We start from the raw sequence: 14,678 nt of genomic DNA, 5'->3' as shown, positions 1-14,678 counted from the left end.
TTAGGTGTGGAGTGGTGCTCGTTTGAACCACGGCTAGAAGGGAAACGAGAATAGTTATAATATCTAATAGTTGTAATATCTAAGACCCACACACCCACTTTTTTAAACCCTTGTTCTGTACAGCCCAGGAGGAAAGGCCTCATGGTGCAGTGATACAGTGTTCTGTACAGCCCAGGCCTCATGGTGCAGTGATACAGTGTTCTGTACAGCCCAGGAGGAAAGGCCTCATGGTGCAGTGATAGTGTTCTGTACAGCCCAGGAGGAAAGGCCTCATGGTGCAGTGATACAGTGTTCTGTACAGCCCAGGAGGAAAGGCCTCATGGTGCAGTGATAGTGTTCTGTACAGCCCAGGCCTCATGGTGCAGTGATACAGTGTTCTGTACAGCCCAGGAGGAAAGGCCTCATGGTGCAGTGATACAGTGTTCTGTACAGCCCAGGAGGAAAGGCCTCATGGTGCAGTGATAGTGTTCTGTACAGCCCAGGCCTCATGGTGCAGTGATACAGTGTTCTGTACAGCCCAGGAGGAAAGGCCTCATGGTGCAGTGATAGTGTTCTGTACAGCCCAGGCCTCATGGTGCAGTGATACAGTGTTCTGTACAGCCCAGGCCTCATGGTGCAGTGATACAGTGTTCTGTACAACAGGAGGAATGGTTCCATGGTGCAGTGATACAGGGTTCTGTACAACAGGAGGAATGGTTCCATGGTGCAGTGATACAGTGTTCTGTACCAGCCCAGGAGGAATGGTTCCATGGTGCAGTGATAGTGTTCTGTACAACAGGAGGAATGGTTCCATGGTGCAGTGATACAGTGTTCTGTACAACAGGAGGAATGGTTCCATGGTGCAGTGATACAGTTTTCTGTACAACAGGAGGAATGGTTCCATGGTGCAGTGATACAGTGTTCTGTACAACAGGAGGAATGGTTCCATGGTGCAGTGATACAGTGTTCTGTACCAGCCCAGGAGGAATGGTTCCATGGTGCAGTGATACAGTGTTCTGTACAACAGGAGGAATGGTTCCATGGTGCAGTGATACAGTTTTCTGTACAACAGGAGGAATGGTTCCATGGTGCAGTGATACAGTGTTCTGTACAACAGGAGGAATGGTTCCATGGTGCAGTGATACAGTTGGTGTTCAGAGAGTGTCCTTCCATGTGGCTGTGGCGTATAGGGGCCCGTCAGAGGCCCTACTACGCCACTCATTTCCTTCCATGTGACTGTGGCGTATAGGGGCCCGTCAGAGGCCCTACTACGCCACTCATTTCCTCTGGACTACAGGGGCCCCGCAAGCTCATTTCACCTCTTCATAATGCTCACAGGGGGCCACGACCCGGGTGTGAAGGGAGAGGATATTGCACACGCACGGCGCGTGTGCGTGTGCGTGTGCGTGTGCGTGTGCGTGTGCGTGCGTGCGTGCGTGCGTGTGTGCGTGCGTGTGTGTGTGTGTGTGTGTGTGTGTGTGTGTGTGTGTGTGTGTGTGTGTGTGTGTAAATCATAGTCATTTTAGAAACAGACATTGTGAAGACTGGTCCTGGACCTGGTCCTCACAAGATAAGTGGCTTAAAAATACTTTTTTTAGAATTAGGTTTACGAAAGAATCAGAAAAGATTCGTGCTGGGATTAGGATTAGGCATTCAGAGGTTATAGGTTTAGAGTGGATCATTTTAATTGATTGATTTGTACTTATCGTTGCTTGACGGTATCATGCATTATAAGCACAAAGGTTATGATTTAAAATGTAAAAATGTCATTCATAAAATTACCATCCTGCGATGTTGATATTGTAGGGGCACGGTGGCGCAGTCCGGTAGTGCTATGTTGCCTCACAGCTAGAAGGTCCTTGTGTGTGTGTGTGTGTGTGTGTGTGTGTGTGTGTGTGTGTGTGTGTGTGTGTGTGTGTGTGTGTGTGTGTGTGTGTGTGTGTGTGTGTGTGTGTGTGTGTGTGTGTGTGTGTGTGTGTGTGTGTGTGTGTGTGTGTGTGTGTGTGTGTGTGTGTGTGTGTGTGTGTGTGTGTGTGTGTGTGTGTGTGTGTGGGGGCGGGCGTTTACAATGACGATGTGTTCTTGTGTCTTCCTTCGCCCGCGCCTACATTTGTTTTACTTACGTGTTAGTTACGGTGCTCGTACAGTACATGTGTGTATCGTTTACATCTGTGTGTTACGCCTCCCTACACGCTGGAGGTGAGGTTTCCGCCAGGTTTCATCCATATGTGGAGGAACTGGGACCGTATTGTCTCAAGTATTGTTCCGCAATCTACTGACGACCACGATGATGGGGGCCCCCCTCTCTGACACTGTGTGTGTGTGTGTGTGTGTGTGTGTGTGTGTGTGTGTGTGTGTGTGTGTGTGTGTGTGTGTGTGTGTGTGTGTGTGTGTGTGTGTGTGTGTGTGTGTGTGTGTGTGTGTGTGTGTGTGTGTGTGTGTGTGTGTGTGTGTCTCTCTCTCTCTACAGGAGAAACCCTACAAGTGCAGTGAGTGTAACAAGGCGTTCAGTCAGAAGAGAGGCCTGGACGAACACATGAGGACTCACACAGGAGAGAAACCCTTCCAATGCGACGTGAGTTCCCCCTCCAACTGTATCAACTGACTTAACACATCCCGTCTGTGTTTGTATGTGTGCGTGCGTGCGTACTATACTTGTCGCGGCCAAATGTCCCTAGACGTTGTAGGGTTTGAGAAATGAACATTGCGAGGACCATTTTCCTCAAAAGACGTGTGCGTGCGTGCGTGCGTGCGTGTGTGCGTGCACAGCAACCTCTGCCCCTTTGTCGTGCGTGCGTCATAGATACAGATCTGGCTCCTCTGAAGGGGCCTCGGTGGGTTGATCTCACGTAAACACATCTTGAGGATCAGAGAGCAGAAATTACCCTAATGCTTCTAATAGTGCAGCAGTAATAATGACTACAGTGAAGAGTGTGCAGATGCACGTCAAAGAGCCTTCCTTCTCTCATAAACCACCAAAGTACATCTATGTACACTAGTATTGAGCTGAAGTGGTTAATCCTACATTATACATTAACAGGTCATTCCGAGGAAGCCGTCTGATTGGTTGAAACAGCTTCTAGCCGTTCCTTAAACCAGCACAAAGGAACACCTAATCAAAACAAAGATTTCAGCTGTGTTGTTCTCCCAGAGCGCAGCAGACTAGGGTGGGTAGGCTAGCTAGTTTCTTGGGACATCTGTGGCTACATCTGTCATTAAAAAAAGTATGTTTTTTCAGAGATTCTCTTAGTTTTAAGGGTAACTGTTGTATGATTGCAATATTACAGTCGAGGGTGTTCTTTATCGTCATTAATGTCGCTTAATTCTACATATATGTACAGTATAGGGCTTAGTGGATGTTTTGTAATGAAAATGTGCAAATTAACTAAGGTTTTCAAATAACTGTAGTGGCAAAAAATAACTATTTGCTTCTGAGATGTAGTGGAGTAGAAAAAATATCTGAACGAAAGAAAGAAAGAAAGAAAGAAAGAGAAAGAAAAAGAGAGAGAGAAAGAAATTGAAAACATGCTCTCTCTCTCTCTCTCTCTCTCTCTCTCTCTCTCTCTCTCTCTCTCTCTCTCTCTCTCTCTCTCTCTCTCTCTCTCTCTCTCTGCTCTCGCCACAGTCGTGTCTTAAAGAATGTCTTACAACCAGCAATGCCATGATATTTTCCTCCCAGCTTCAGAAGTTCCTGACATGACATGAGGAGTCTGTTCAGAGTGCTGCTGTTAGTGGTTACATTTGATGTACCTGAACTTGACGCCACACACCCTCCGAAAAAAAATCAACAACCAAAGCAAATATTTCTATGAAGCGAGAAACCCCAATCTGTAACGCACAGCGCACTGGACGGCGTTTCCTTCTCATGGTTCCACATAGAGTTCTGTCCACATTCTGCCCCTCCTTCCTCCCTCAAACGCAGGAATCGTTCCAGACGAGGCTGTGGACACCGTGAAAAATCGCCATCAAACGTCCTTTGTTTTTGGGAGAGGTTTTATTTATTTTTTCATGGGGGGGAAGGGATATTCACATAACCACTTAAAGGAGATGTAAGGAATATAAATAAAATGGTAAATGGTGCATTGATACAGCGCCTTTTGTCCAAATTGATTTGATTGTGCATTCAACTCTTAACGGTTTTAGCTGTTTTATAACGGTTTTAGCGGTTTTAACGGTATTATAACGGTTTACGGTTTCAGATCTACAAGCTCAAAACGTATCAGTTCGAACCCTGTGGGCTCCCCCAGAGTTAGTGTCAAAGTGTCCTTGAGCAAGACACTGAACCCCTAATTGCTCCTGATGTGCTGGTTGGTACCTTGCATGGTTTCCTCCGCCATCGATGTGTGAATGTGTGTGTGAATGGGTGTGTGAATGGGTGAACGTAATGCACTTTGTAAAGTGCTTTGTATAAAAGCGCTCTATAAATGCACCATTTACCATTTTATCAATGTTTCAAACTGTTGGCTTGTAGATGAACTTTGGCCTTCAAACGACGGGCCCAAAACTAGCTAGGGGACTCCAGGGGACTCCAGGGGACTCCAGGACTCTAGCTAGGGGACTCCAGGGGACTCCAGGACTCTAGCTAGGGGACTCCAGGGGACTCCAGGTTGGAAGAGCGAGACTAAATAAAAAGCAGAGCACATCATCTCCATAGCGGGGTGTTTATCACACAGAGAGAGAGAGAGAGAGAGAGAGAGAGATGCAGATTGAGCAGCGAGAGCCGGAGGGGCTTTGGGGGGACGATGGGTGGGGGGGGGGGGGGGACAAGCTGCGTTTCTCGAGCCAGCGTGTGGAACGGCAGCTTGAACGTCGGCCAGCGGTGGATTACCGTGATTGATAGAGGACGATGGAGTCATTTGTTTAGTGTAAAATGGCTCATTTGTGACGGATGTTAAGTCCAATACATCTCCCCCCCCCCTCGCTACCGGGGGGAGGGGAGGGGGAGAGCCATCTCCGTCTCCAAGCCCCAAGGCCCCCCTTTTCTTTTTTTGGCGTGTGATTTACTAATCATCTCCAGTTTCTCCCGGGCTGCGCTTCCCGATTAAGTCTCCTCGACTGCTTGATATGACTATAAGCTGCAGGGCCAGCTAGCAGACACATTTGGTAAGCAGAGCTGGGAGCTAGGGTGAACGAGGTTAACCTATTTAGGACGATTCTACAAATGCCTTCTAAATCTGAAAATGTCTGGAAAAACCCATGTCATTCTCAAAACATTTTCATGTCAAGGACCCCAAAACATATATGTAATTGGCCGCCGACCCCCATCTGAAAATATGTTGCAAAGATTTGAGTTAAAAATGTTCGCTCTGAAAGAATATATATTCAAAGGTTTGCGCCACATTTTCACAATTTTGATGAGCTATGAGCTTTTTCAATGGATAAAGTATAACATAATGCTTTAAACACCAAAAGTGGTTCCCGTTCTGAATGGGTTAAAGGGATCACGCTTCCAATTATCAATGCACATCATTTAAAGCTACATTTCAACTTTAGTTTTTAATTTATTTTTTAATCGATGCAACAGTCACGGCTAACTATCGGTAGCGTGCTCGCGTTCCACGAAGAGAAACGTTTCCATTAGTTTCTTGAAACCCCCACGAGTGATGTCATTAGCTATCCACAGAGCATGGTAAACAAAATGTTAAATGTATATAGTACCTTTAAACAAGGCGCTTTGCATAGATTGTGCATCAATTCACCCATTCACACACACATTCACACACCGATGGCGGAGGAAACCATGCAAGGCACCAACCTGCACATCAGGAGCAATTAGGCGTCCAGAGTCTTGCTCAAGGACACTTCTACACTAACTCTGGGGAGCCAGGGTTTGCCGCCCCTCTAGACCAGAAAGCACGCTGGCTGGGCCAGGCTACCCGCCCCTCTAGACCAGAAAGCACGCTGGCTGGGCCAGGCTACCCGCCCCTCTAGACCAGAAAGCACGCTGGCTGGGCCAGGCTACCCGCCCCTCTAGACCAGAAAGCACGCTGGCTGGGCCAGGCTACCCGCCGCCCCTCTAGACCAGAAAGCATGCTGGCTGGGCCAGGCTACCTGCCCCTCTAGACCAGAAAGCACGCTGGCTGGGCCAGGCTACCCACCCCTCTAGACCAGAAAGCACGCTGGCTGGGCCAGGCTACCCACCCCTCTAGACCAGAAAGCACGCTGGCTGGGCCAGGCTACCCGCCCCTCTAGACCAGAAAGCACGCTGGCTGGGCCAGGCTACCCGCCCCTCTAGACCAGAAAGCACGCTGGCTGGGCCAGGCTACCCGCCCCTCTAGACCAGAACCTCTAGACCAGAAAGCACGCTGGCTGGGCCAGGCTACCCGCCGCCCCTCTAGACCAGAAAGCACGCTGGCTGGGCCAGGCTACCCGCCCCTCTAGACCAGAACCTCTAGACCAGAAAGCACGCTGGCTGGGCCAGGCTACCCGCTGCCCCTCTAGACCAGAAAGCACGCTGGCTGGGCCAGGCTAGTCAGAGCCTGGACACCAGATGAATCTGCCAATAACCCCCTGTACGGTTTGAGCAGTTTTTATATTTGTTTGGTGATTACTTTTGATGCAATAATGGTCTTTCTTTCTCCTCTCCCCCCCTCCCCCTGACTTCACTGTCATCTAGGGACGCCCCCCCCAAAGTCATGTCAGCACCCCCAAGACCCCACAGGTTGAGAACCACTGTTATATATTAGGCCTATTTGAATACAGGGACTTTAATATATCCCACTGCTCTCTCTCTCTCTCTCTCTCTCTCTCTCTCTCTCTCTCTCTCTCTCTCTCTCTCTCTCTCTCTCTCTCTCTCTGTGTACTGCAGGTGTGTGACCTGTCCTTCAGCCTGAAGAAGATGCTCAGTCGCCACAAGCTGACGCACAACCCCAACCGGCCCATGGCCGAGTGCAGCCTGTGCCACAAGAAGTTCACCAGGAACGACTACCTCAAGGTCCACATGGAGAACGTCCACGGGGAGACGGAGGCCTAGCGGCGCCCGTCGGGACAGACAGGGGCCTAGAGTCTGTCCTCCATGGGCCCCATTGGGACAGACAGGGGACTAGTCTGTCCTCCATGGGCCCCGTCGGGACAGACAGGGGCCTAGAGTCTGTCCTCCATGGGCCCCGTCGGGACAGACAGGGGCCTAGCCTCATAGATAGATAGATATATATATAAAGGCTAGATGGCTCAAGGCGGAGTCTCTGACGTAGTTCACCCGGTGGCCATCTTGCTTCGGGGCTACAGTACAGTATGTTCAATGGAAGCTCAAACAAAAACAGTCATAACTCGCTCATATCTTGACGGATTTACAAACGGGTTGGTCTATTACAAACGTCAACGTGGCTATGATCTGCTTAATTTAGTTTTTTTATATGAATGTCGTATAAAAGCATATAAGTATGCAGACGTCTGACGTTTATAACAAACCAAACCGTTTGAAAACCGGTTGAAAAATTGAGCAAGTTATGGTTATTTAAAAGTACATGCCCCCCATAGACACAATGTTATGCTGCCCCGAAGTAAGATGGCCGCCACGTAGCATCGTCGCTCTCCATTGGCCAGAGTGCGGGTTAGCCATCTAGCTTTCTTATATATATCTATGCCTAGTCTGCCCTCCACGGGCCCGTCCGGACAGACAGAGGCGTAGCCAGCACACGTTGGGAGACACCGAGGCCTCCCCTGCATGGGCCCATCGGGACAGACAGAGGCGTAGCCAGCGCCCGTTGGGAGACACCGAGGCCTGCCCTGCATGGGCCCGTCCGGACAGACAGAGGCCTAGCCAGCACCCGTTGGGAGACACCGAGGCCTGCCCTGCATGGGCCCATCGGGAGAGCAATCAGCAGTGACTGGGAAAAAACACAAAAAAACATAACGCTATCAGATTACCGAATGTCGGAGTGAAAAAAAAAAGATATACATGGGGAAAGAAAATACAAGCCTTTTGATATTTTCATAACACGTGCCAGAAGAATATGGAGATGGTTAGAGAGAGTTTTCAATAAGAGAAAACCTATACTGTACTTAAGTTTAAAGGGTTATTAAAAAACGATAGATGTTACATTTTACCGGGCGTGCTTTTGGATCGACTTCAGGAGCCAGACATGTGTCAGCTGTCTCCAGAACCTCGATCGTCCCTCTCTCTCTCTCATCTCCGCCACGCGGACGTGCTAATAGCCGTGACATTTCTTAATGAAAGGTTGGGATTAGAGTATCTATATATACTGTATGTAGCCTCACGCGATGCTGACAATCTGTCCCCGAGTTCCCAATGTTTTACTGTGACATCAAGGCCTCCCTGTTACTGTACCTTACTGAACACTTACTGTACACAACTTCACTGCAACTGTTGGTTCTACTGACGCATCGTGCACATGTACAGTTAATCGCCATCGCTTCATTCGTATCGGCTCCTCGGTTCAACAATGTCTGCCAATAAAGAGGCAGCGCTATTTACAGTAGGCCTACTGTATCCAGGAACGGAAGAACGGTAGTGAATCCTGACTGCAGATCTTCATTAATCTTCTCTTTGTTACAAGACTCAGGCTCAGTGGCCTTGTGGTTCGAGTGTCCGCCCTAAAGACTGAGAGGTCGGCGGTTCGATCCCCCCGGCTGGATCATAACCAAAGACTCAATACCAAAGACCCAATGCCTCCCTGCTTGGCACTCAGCATCAAGGGTTGGATTGGGGGGTAAGTCCCTGCGACATACTGTACATGTCCAGGGGGTGTACTTGTACATCAAGCTGCCTCATGCCTCCAGAAACAGGAGATAGGCTCCTGGCCCTTTGGGCTTCATGGCTACAGAAACAGGAGATAGGCTCCTGCCCCTTTGGGCTTCATAGCTACAGAAACAGGAGATAGGCTCCTGCCCCGTTGGGCTTCATAGCTACAGAAACAGGAGATAGGCTCCTGCCCCTTTGGGCTTCATGGCTCATGCAAGGCTTTGTTACAGTATATCCAGTGCCTTATTGTTTTGTCTACTGTACATTTTCAGGTCGTTAAAATGTATGTTACTGTCCGATATAGCTTGCATTGTATTGTGGGCCTGACTTGTACTTCGATGTACGCCGTTGTCCTGTAGCAGATCTGTAGCAGATCTACAAGCTCATTGTACCTTGTAGATCTGCTATTTTCCGCACAATGTTGTATAAGACAGGATTAACTGAACGATGTCCTCTTGGTTCCTCGTCCTGGTTCTGGACCAACTCTACTAGGTCCTGGTTCTCTCACATGTCTGTCGGTCACCGAGCCAATGTTGCTGCGCTCCAAATTGCATTAGGAACAAAAAAGACTGACAAAATGAGCCCGAAGGTACTCTGTTCAAAATGTAAAGGAAATGTTCTGTTGGCTTAAGCGGGCCGTCCCCCGGGGGCCCTGAGCGGGCCGTCCCCCTGGTACTTTATATGTTTACATTACTGTTCTGTGTTACCCAGTGTATTATGTGTTCGAATGGAAGTGCAATCCCTGTTCTCCCCCCCCCCCTCCCCCCCTTTCGTCTGTTTTCTGTATATCCAGAGACCCTTTTTTGTTGTTCCTGCCCGATTGCCGCACATTTTCCAGAGCCTGCCGCTGTTGGTTGGTTGGTGCTTGTGGGACTGTGAATTGTCACTTCACACGTTTTCTGTTTGGAATTGTATAAAAGCCCTCGTCACTTACCAAACATCCATTTCCTCCTCTTCATTCTGATGACGTGCTTCATGGTGAGCTGTTGACTCTGGGGGGGGGGGGGGGGGGGGAAAGAGTGGATTAGACACTGGTCTGGTAATGTAACCTCTGGGTTGGGAGGCTGAGCGGGGGACACCAGGCAAGGTGGACTTTTGTTTGGCTTCCTTACAGACTGCAGCAGCATAGATAGCATAACATTCAAAACAACAAAACCAGCAAAGCAAGCACACAGCAAACAAGAATAAATAAAGAGTGCAAGAAAGAGCAATTATCAAAGTGTAAAAACAATAGTAACATATCATGTACATGTGCATGTTTTCTCTGTAGTAGCAAAGTTTTTGTTTCACAGTAGGTTAGGTTCCATATACAACACCATTTACCAGCAGCTCCAAAGCCACACAGTACAGGTGCAACTGATGGGTGGAATCATGTGTTAAAGCTCTTCACACTCGATGATCGCACTTACAGGAACAGGTAGAATAGGGCACTGGTTCTCAAACCTCATGTCAAGGACCCCCAAATTGACACTAATTAGCCCCCATTTGAAAAGATATGCCAAGGACCCCCATATAAGAGAAGATGTTTACGGCTCTAGCAATGATTCTCAACCCGTTTTATTTCAAGGACCCCCAGTTTGACAAGCATTAGTCTACGGACCCCCATTTAATGGCATTTCTATCTCTGGGATCCCCAATTTATAGTGTAAAATCACTGTCAAGTTCCATTTGTACACTCTCAGAGTTTGGAGACCCATAACTGGAATAGGGCAGAGTGAATAGAGAAGTAGGGAAGGCAGAATGCTTGTGGTGCAACAGGTGGAAATTAAGCATGTCATGGCTGCTGTCGGCCAGAAAGCTTACAGTATCTCCATATTTCAACGTTATGTTTTTTTCTGTATTTTTTTCTGTCCCACTTCATCATACGAGAATGTCGTAGTGAGAATAGCAGATATACAAGCTTGTAGATCAGATATTTTACATTGTTGTCTGACGTCATGAAAGAAACAAAAAACAAAAAAAAACAGTCTATGGACTTAGTATTTGGAAAAAACAAAAACAGGACCCCACTTGTGACGTCATGTGGCAGCCACATTGCCCCTCACAAAGGGGACGTGACACGCAACAAGTGTGGTTTATGTTTATATAAATCATTTTTAAAAAAAAATACGGTTTTAGACTTAAAAGCATTCCACCCGACAGCAACGCTATCTAGAATTCTATAAATGTGTAAATAGTGGGTCTCGTAAATGATTTCTTGTGTTCTGTAGAGGAAATACTGTGTCCCCCACCACACACACACACACACACACATGCACGCACACACACCCACACACACACAGCCCCACATATGCAAATGAAGGGCTGCTGTTGGAACCTACTGTAAATCCTATCACATGTGCGTTACTGCGTTTGGCTTCCAGAAGGAGCGAGCCTCAGCCTAACCATCACAGTATGTCTGTATAACAATCATCACGTTTTGATCTCTGATATTTACTGTTGCTCTAAAGGTCTCACAGTAGTCCTCGTCTCATGATGTCACGACACGCCTGGCCTCCATCTTGGTACGACCCCCAGGGGTCCTTGAGGGAGTTCCAGGGGGGTCCCCAGCTAAATGATAGTTTGGAACCAAATGGACCCTTATGGGTCTGTAATCCGTTTGGTTCCATTTGTACACTCTCAGAGTTAAATTAACATTTATTTATTTTACAATATACATTTTGGACAAATGCCATTAAATGGGGGTCTGTAGACTAATGCATGTCAAACTGGGGGTCCTTGAAATTAAACGGGTTGAGAATCACTGCTAGAGCCGTAAACATCTTCTCTTATTGGGGTCCCTGGCATATATTTTCAAATGGGGGTCTCATTAGTGTCAATTTGGGGGTCCTTGACATGAAGAAGTTCGGGAACCACTGGTGTAGAATTTCAAATCACACATGACACACAAATCCTGAGTGCTCTTTTAACTCCGAGTGTACAAGTGGAACCAAATTCAATTTGTAGATTTTGTACACTCAAGAAACTTAGGAATTTAGGCAAGGCATGTTTATTTGTATGGCATAATGTAATAAAAATAAACACATATTTGGGACATAAAAAACTGTATCAAAGAATACAGTAAACTGTAAAAAATAACAATATTTAGCATTTCAAAGTTTTTTAGTCGGCCTGTGCCATCATGTTTTAGTCGGCCTGTGCCATCACGCGCCCCCCCCCCCCCCCCCCCCTGTGCAATCTTACGGCGCATGCAGACGGGCCACAGGCTGACTAAATTGTTTTGACCGCTACAGTTTGAAACATCTGAGAGCAAGGGGGGGGCGACCTTTACTTTTTGGATACGATGTACGCACACATAGACATCATCAAAGGGGGCTTCAGCCCCTAGATGCCCTTTTACCCATCTGTAGAACAACTGCCCTCTCCAGACCACGAGTGCAGCATTTACTGATGGTGGAAGAAATGCACATGCCCTCCTCTCCTCTCCTCTCCATGCCGGAAGGCAGCATTCAGGAGAATTGCGTTTTTTCCGAAGTCTCCTGAACGTGAACACAGTATTTTGCGTTGAACAAATTGGTTTATAAATCCATGTCGTTACACCTGCATCTCCACTAGATAAAGAGTGCTGGATTGCGGCCCGAAAATAGCTGATCGACAAGCTAGTGCACCCTATACGCTGCAGTGGAACCTCATCTCGGAGCTCTAGGAGGGAGAGGTTCCACATGAGGCTAAATAAAAGGTAGCAGCCGACAACAACAACAAGTTTTAAAGTTGCAGCAGATGTGTAGTCTTCTGGGATTTTGTACCAGATAAGATAAGTATACTTTATTGTCATTGTTTTTACACAAAAGCAACGGAATTAAGTTTAGAGCTTAACCAACAGTAAATCAAGTCCAGTTCTTGTAGCAATTTAGGAAGGGTGTGGGTAATGAGTGAGGGCGGCATCGCTTAGCAGCCTGACAGCCTGTGGATAGAGGCTGTTGGTCAGATAATGTGGTGCATTAAACCTCAACACTGCCTCGTCCACAGCATTTAGTTCTAATTCTAGGGCCCGTGATGAAGCAGTGTGCATGTCATTCTTCAGAGTGAATGTCTTGTTTGTGATGAAGCAGTGTGCATGTCATTCTTCAGAGCGAATGTCTTGTTCGTGATGAAGCAGTGTGCATGTCATTCTTCAGAGCGTATGTCTTGTTCGTGATGAAGCAGTGTGCATGTCATTCTTCAGAGTGAATGTCTTGTTCGTGATGAAGCAGTGTGCATGTCATTCTTCAGACCGTATGTCTTGTCCGTGATGAAGCAGTGTGCATGTCATTCTTCAGAGCGAATGTCTTGTTCGTGATGAAGCAGTGTGCATGCCATTCTTCAGAGCGAATGTCTTGTTCGTGATGAAGCAGTGTGCATGTCATTCTTCAGAGTGAATGTCTTGTTCGTGATGAAGCAGTGTGCATGTCATTCTTCAGAGCGAATGTCTTGTTCCTGATGAAGCAGTGTGCATGTCATTCTTCAGAGCGTATGTCTTGTTCCTGATGAAGCAGTGTGCATGTCATTCTTCAGAGCGAATGTCTTGTCCGTGATGAAGCAGTGTGCATGTCATTCTTCAGAGTGAATGTCTTGTCCGTGATGAAGCAGTGTGCATGTCATTCTTCAGAGTGAATGTCTTGTCCGTGATGAAGCAGTGTGCATGTCATTCTTCAGAGTGAATGTCTTGTTCGTGATGAAGCAGTGTGCATGTCATTCTTCAGAGCGAATGTCTTGTCCGTGATGAAGCAGTGTGCATGTCATTCTTCAGAGCGTATGTCTTCATGATGAAGCAGTGTGCATGTCATTCTTCAGAGTGAATGTCTTGTCCGTGATGAAGCGGTGTGCATGTCATTATTCAGAGCGTATGTCTTGTTCGTGATGAAGCAGTGTGTATGTCATTCTTCAGAGCGAATGTCTTGTTCGTGATGAAGCAGTGTGCATGTCATTCTTCAGAGCGAATGTCTTCATGATGAAGCAGTGTGCATGTCATTCTTCAGAGTGAATGTCTTGTTCGTGATGAAGCAGTGTGCATGTCATTCTTCAGAGCGTATGTCTTGTTCGTGATGAAGCAGTGTGCATGTCATTCTTCAGAGCGAATGTCTTGTTCGTGATGAAGCAGTGTGCATGTCATTCTTCAGAGCGAATGTCTTGTCCGTGATGAAGCAGTGTGCATGTCATTCTTCAGAGCGTATGTCTTGTCCGTGATGAAGCAGTGTGCATGTCATTCTTCAGAGTGAATGTCTTGTTCGTGATGAAGCAGTGTGCATGTCATTCTTCAGAGTGAATGTCTTGTTCGTGATGAAGCAGTGTGCATGTCATTCTTCAGAGCGAATGTCTTGTTCGTGATGAAGCAGTGTGCATGTCATTCTTCAGAGTGAATGTCTTGTTCGTGATGAAGCAGTGTGCATGTCATTCTTCAGAGTGAATGTCTTGTCCGTGATGAAGCAGTGTATATGTCATTCTTCAGAGCGTATGTCTTGTCCGTGATGAAGCAGTGTGCATGTCATTCTTCAGAGTGAATGTCTTGTTCGTGATGAAGCAGTGTGCATGTCATTCTTCAGAGTGAATGTCTTGTCCGTGATGAAGCAGTGTGCATGTCATTCTTCAGAGCGAATGTCTTGTTCGTGATGAAGCAGTGTGCATGTCATTCTTCAGAGCGAATGTCTTGTTCGTGATGAAGCAGTGTGCATGTCATTCTTCAGAGTGAATGTCTTGTCCGTGATGAAGCAGTGTGTATGTCATTCTTCAGAGCGTATGTCTTGTCCGTGATGAAGCAGTGTGCATGTCATTCTTCAGAGTGAATGTCTTGTTCGTGATGAAGCAGTGTGCATGTCATTCTTCAGAGCGAATGTCTTGTTCGTGATGAAGCAGTGTGCATGTCATTCTTCAGAGCGAATGTCTTGTTCGTGATGAAGCAGTGTGCATGTCATTCTTCAGAGTGAATGTCTTGTTCGTGATGAAGCAGTGTGCATGTCATTCTTCAGAGCGAATGTCTTGTTCGTGATGAAGCAGTGTGCATGTCATTCTTCAGAGT

General features: G+C 47.2%; 1 protein-coding gene across 1 annotated transcript in view; it reads left to right on the top strand.

Annotated features, from left to right (window-relative positions):
* Positions 1–7,044, top strand: part of prdm5 (PR domain containing 5) — a 116,610-nt gene extending 109,566 nt beyond the window's left edge. The window contains exons 14-16 of the mRNA XM_079506175.1: positions 2,450–2,554; positions 6,788–6,960; positions 7,014–7,044. Of these exons, the coding sequence (XP_079362301.1) occupies positions 2,450–2,554; positions 6,788–6,952 (270 nt within the window). The 3' untranslated portion in view covers positions 6,953–6,960; positions 7,014–7,044. The remainder of the gene's footprint in view (positions 1–2,449; positions 2,555–6,787; positions 6,961–7,013) is intronic.
* The last annotated feature ends 7,634 nt before the right edge of the window (positions 7,045–14,678 follow it).

The sequence above is a fragment of the Electrona antarctica genome, assembly GCF_951216825.1.
Source record: "Electrona antarctica genome assembly, chromosome: 7".
Lineage (NCBI taxonomy): Eukaryota > Metazoa > Chordata > Actinopteri > Myctophiformes > Myctophidae > Electrona > Electrona antarctica.
Note: the sequence above shows the minus strand (reverse complement) of the source record. Positions and strands in the feature narration are given on the sequence as shown.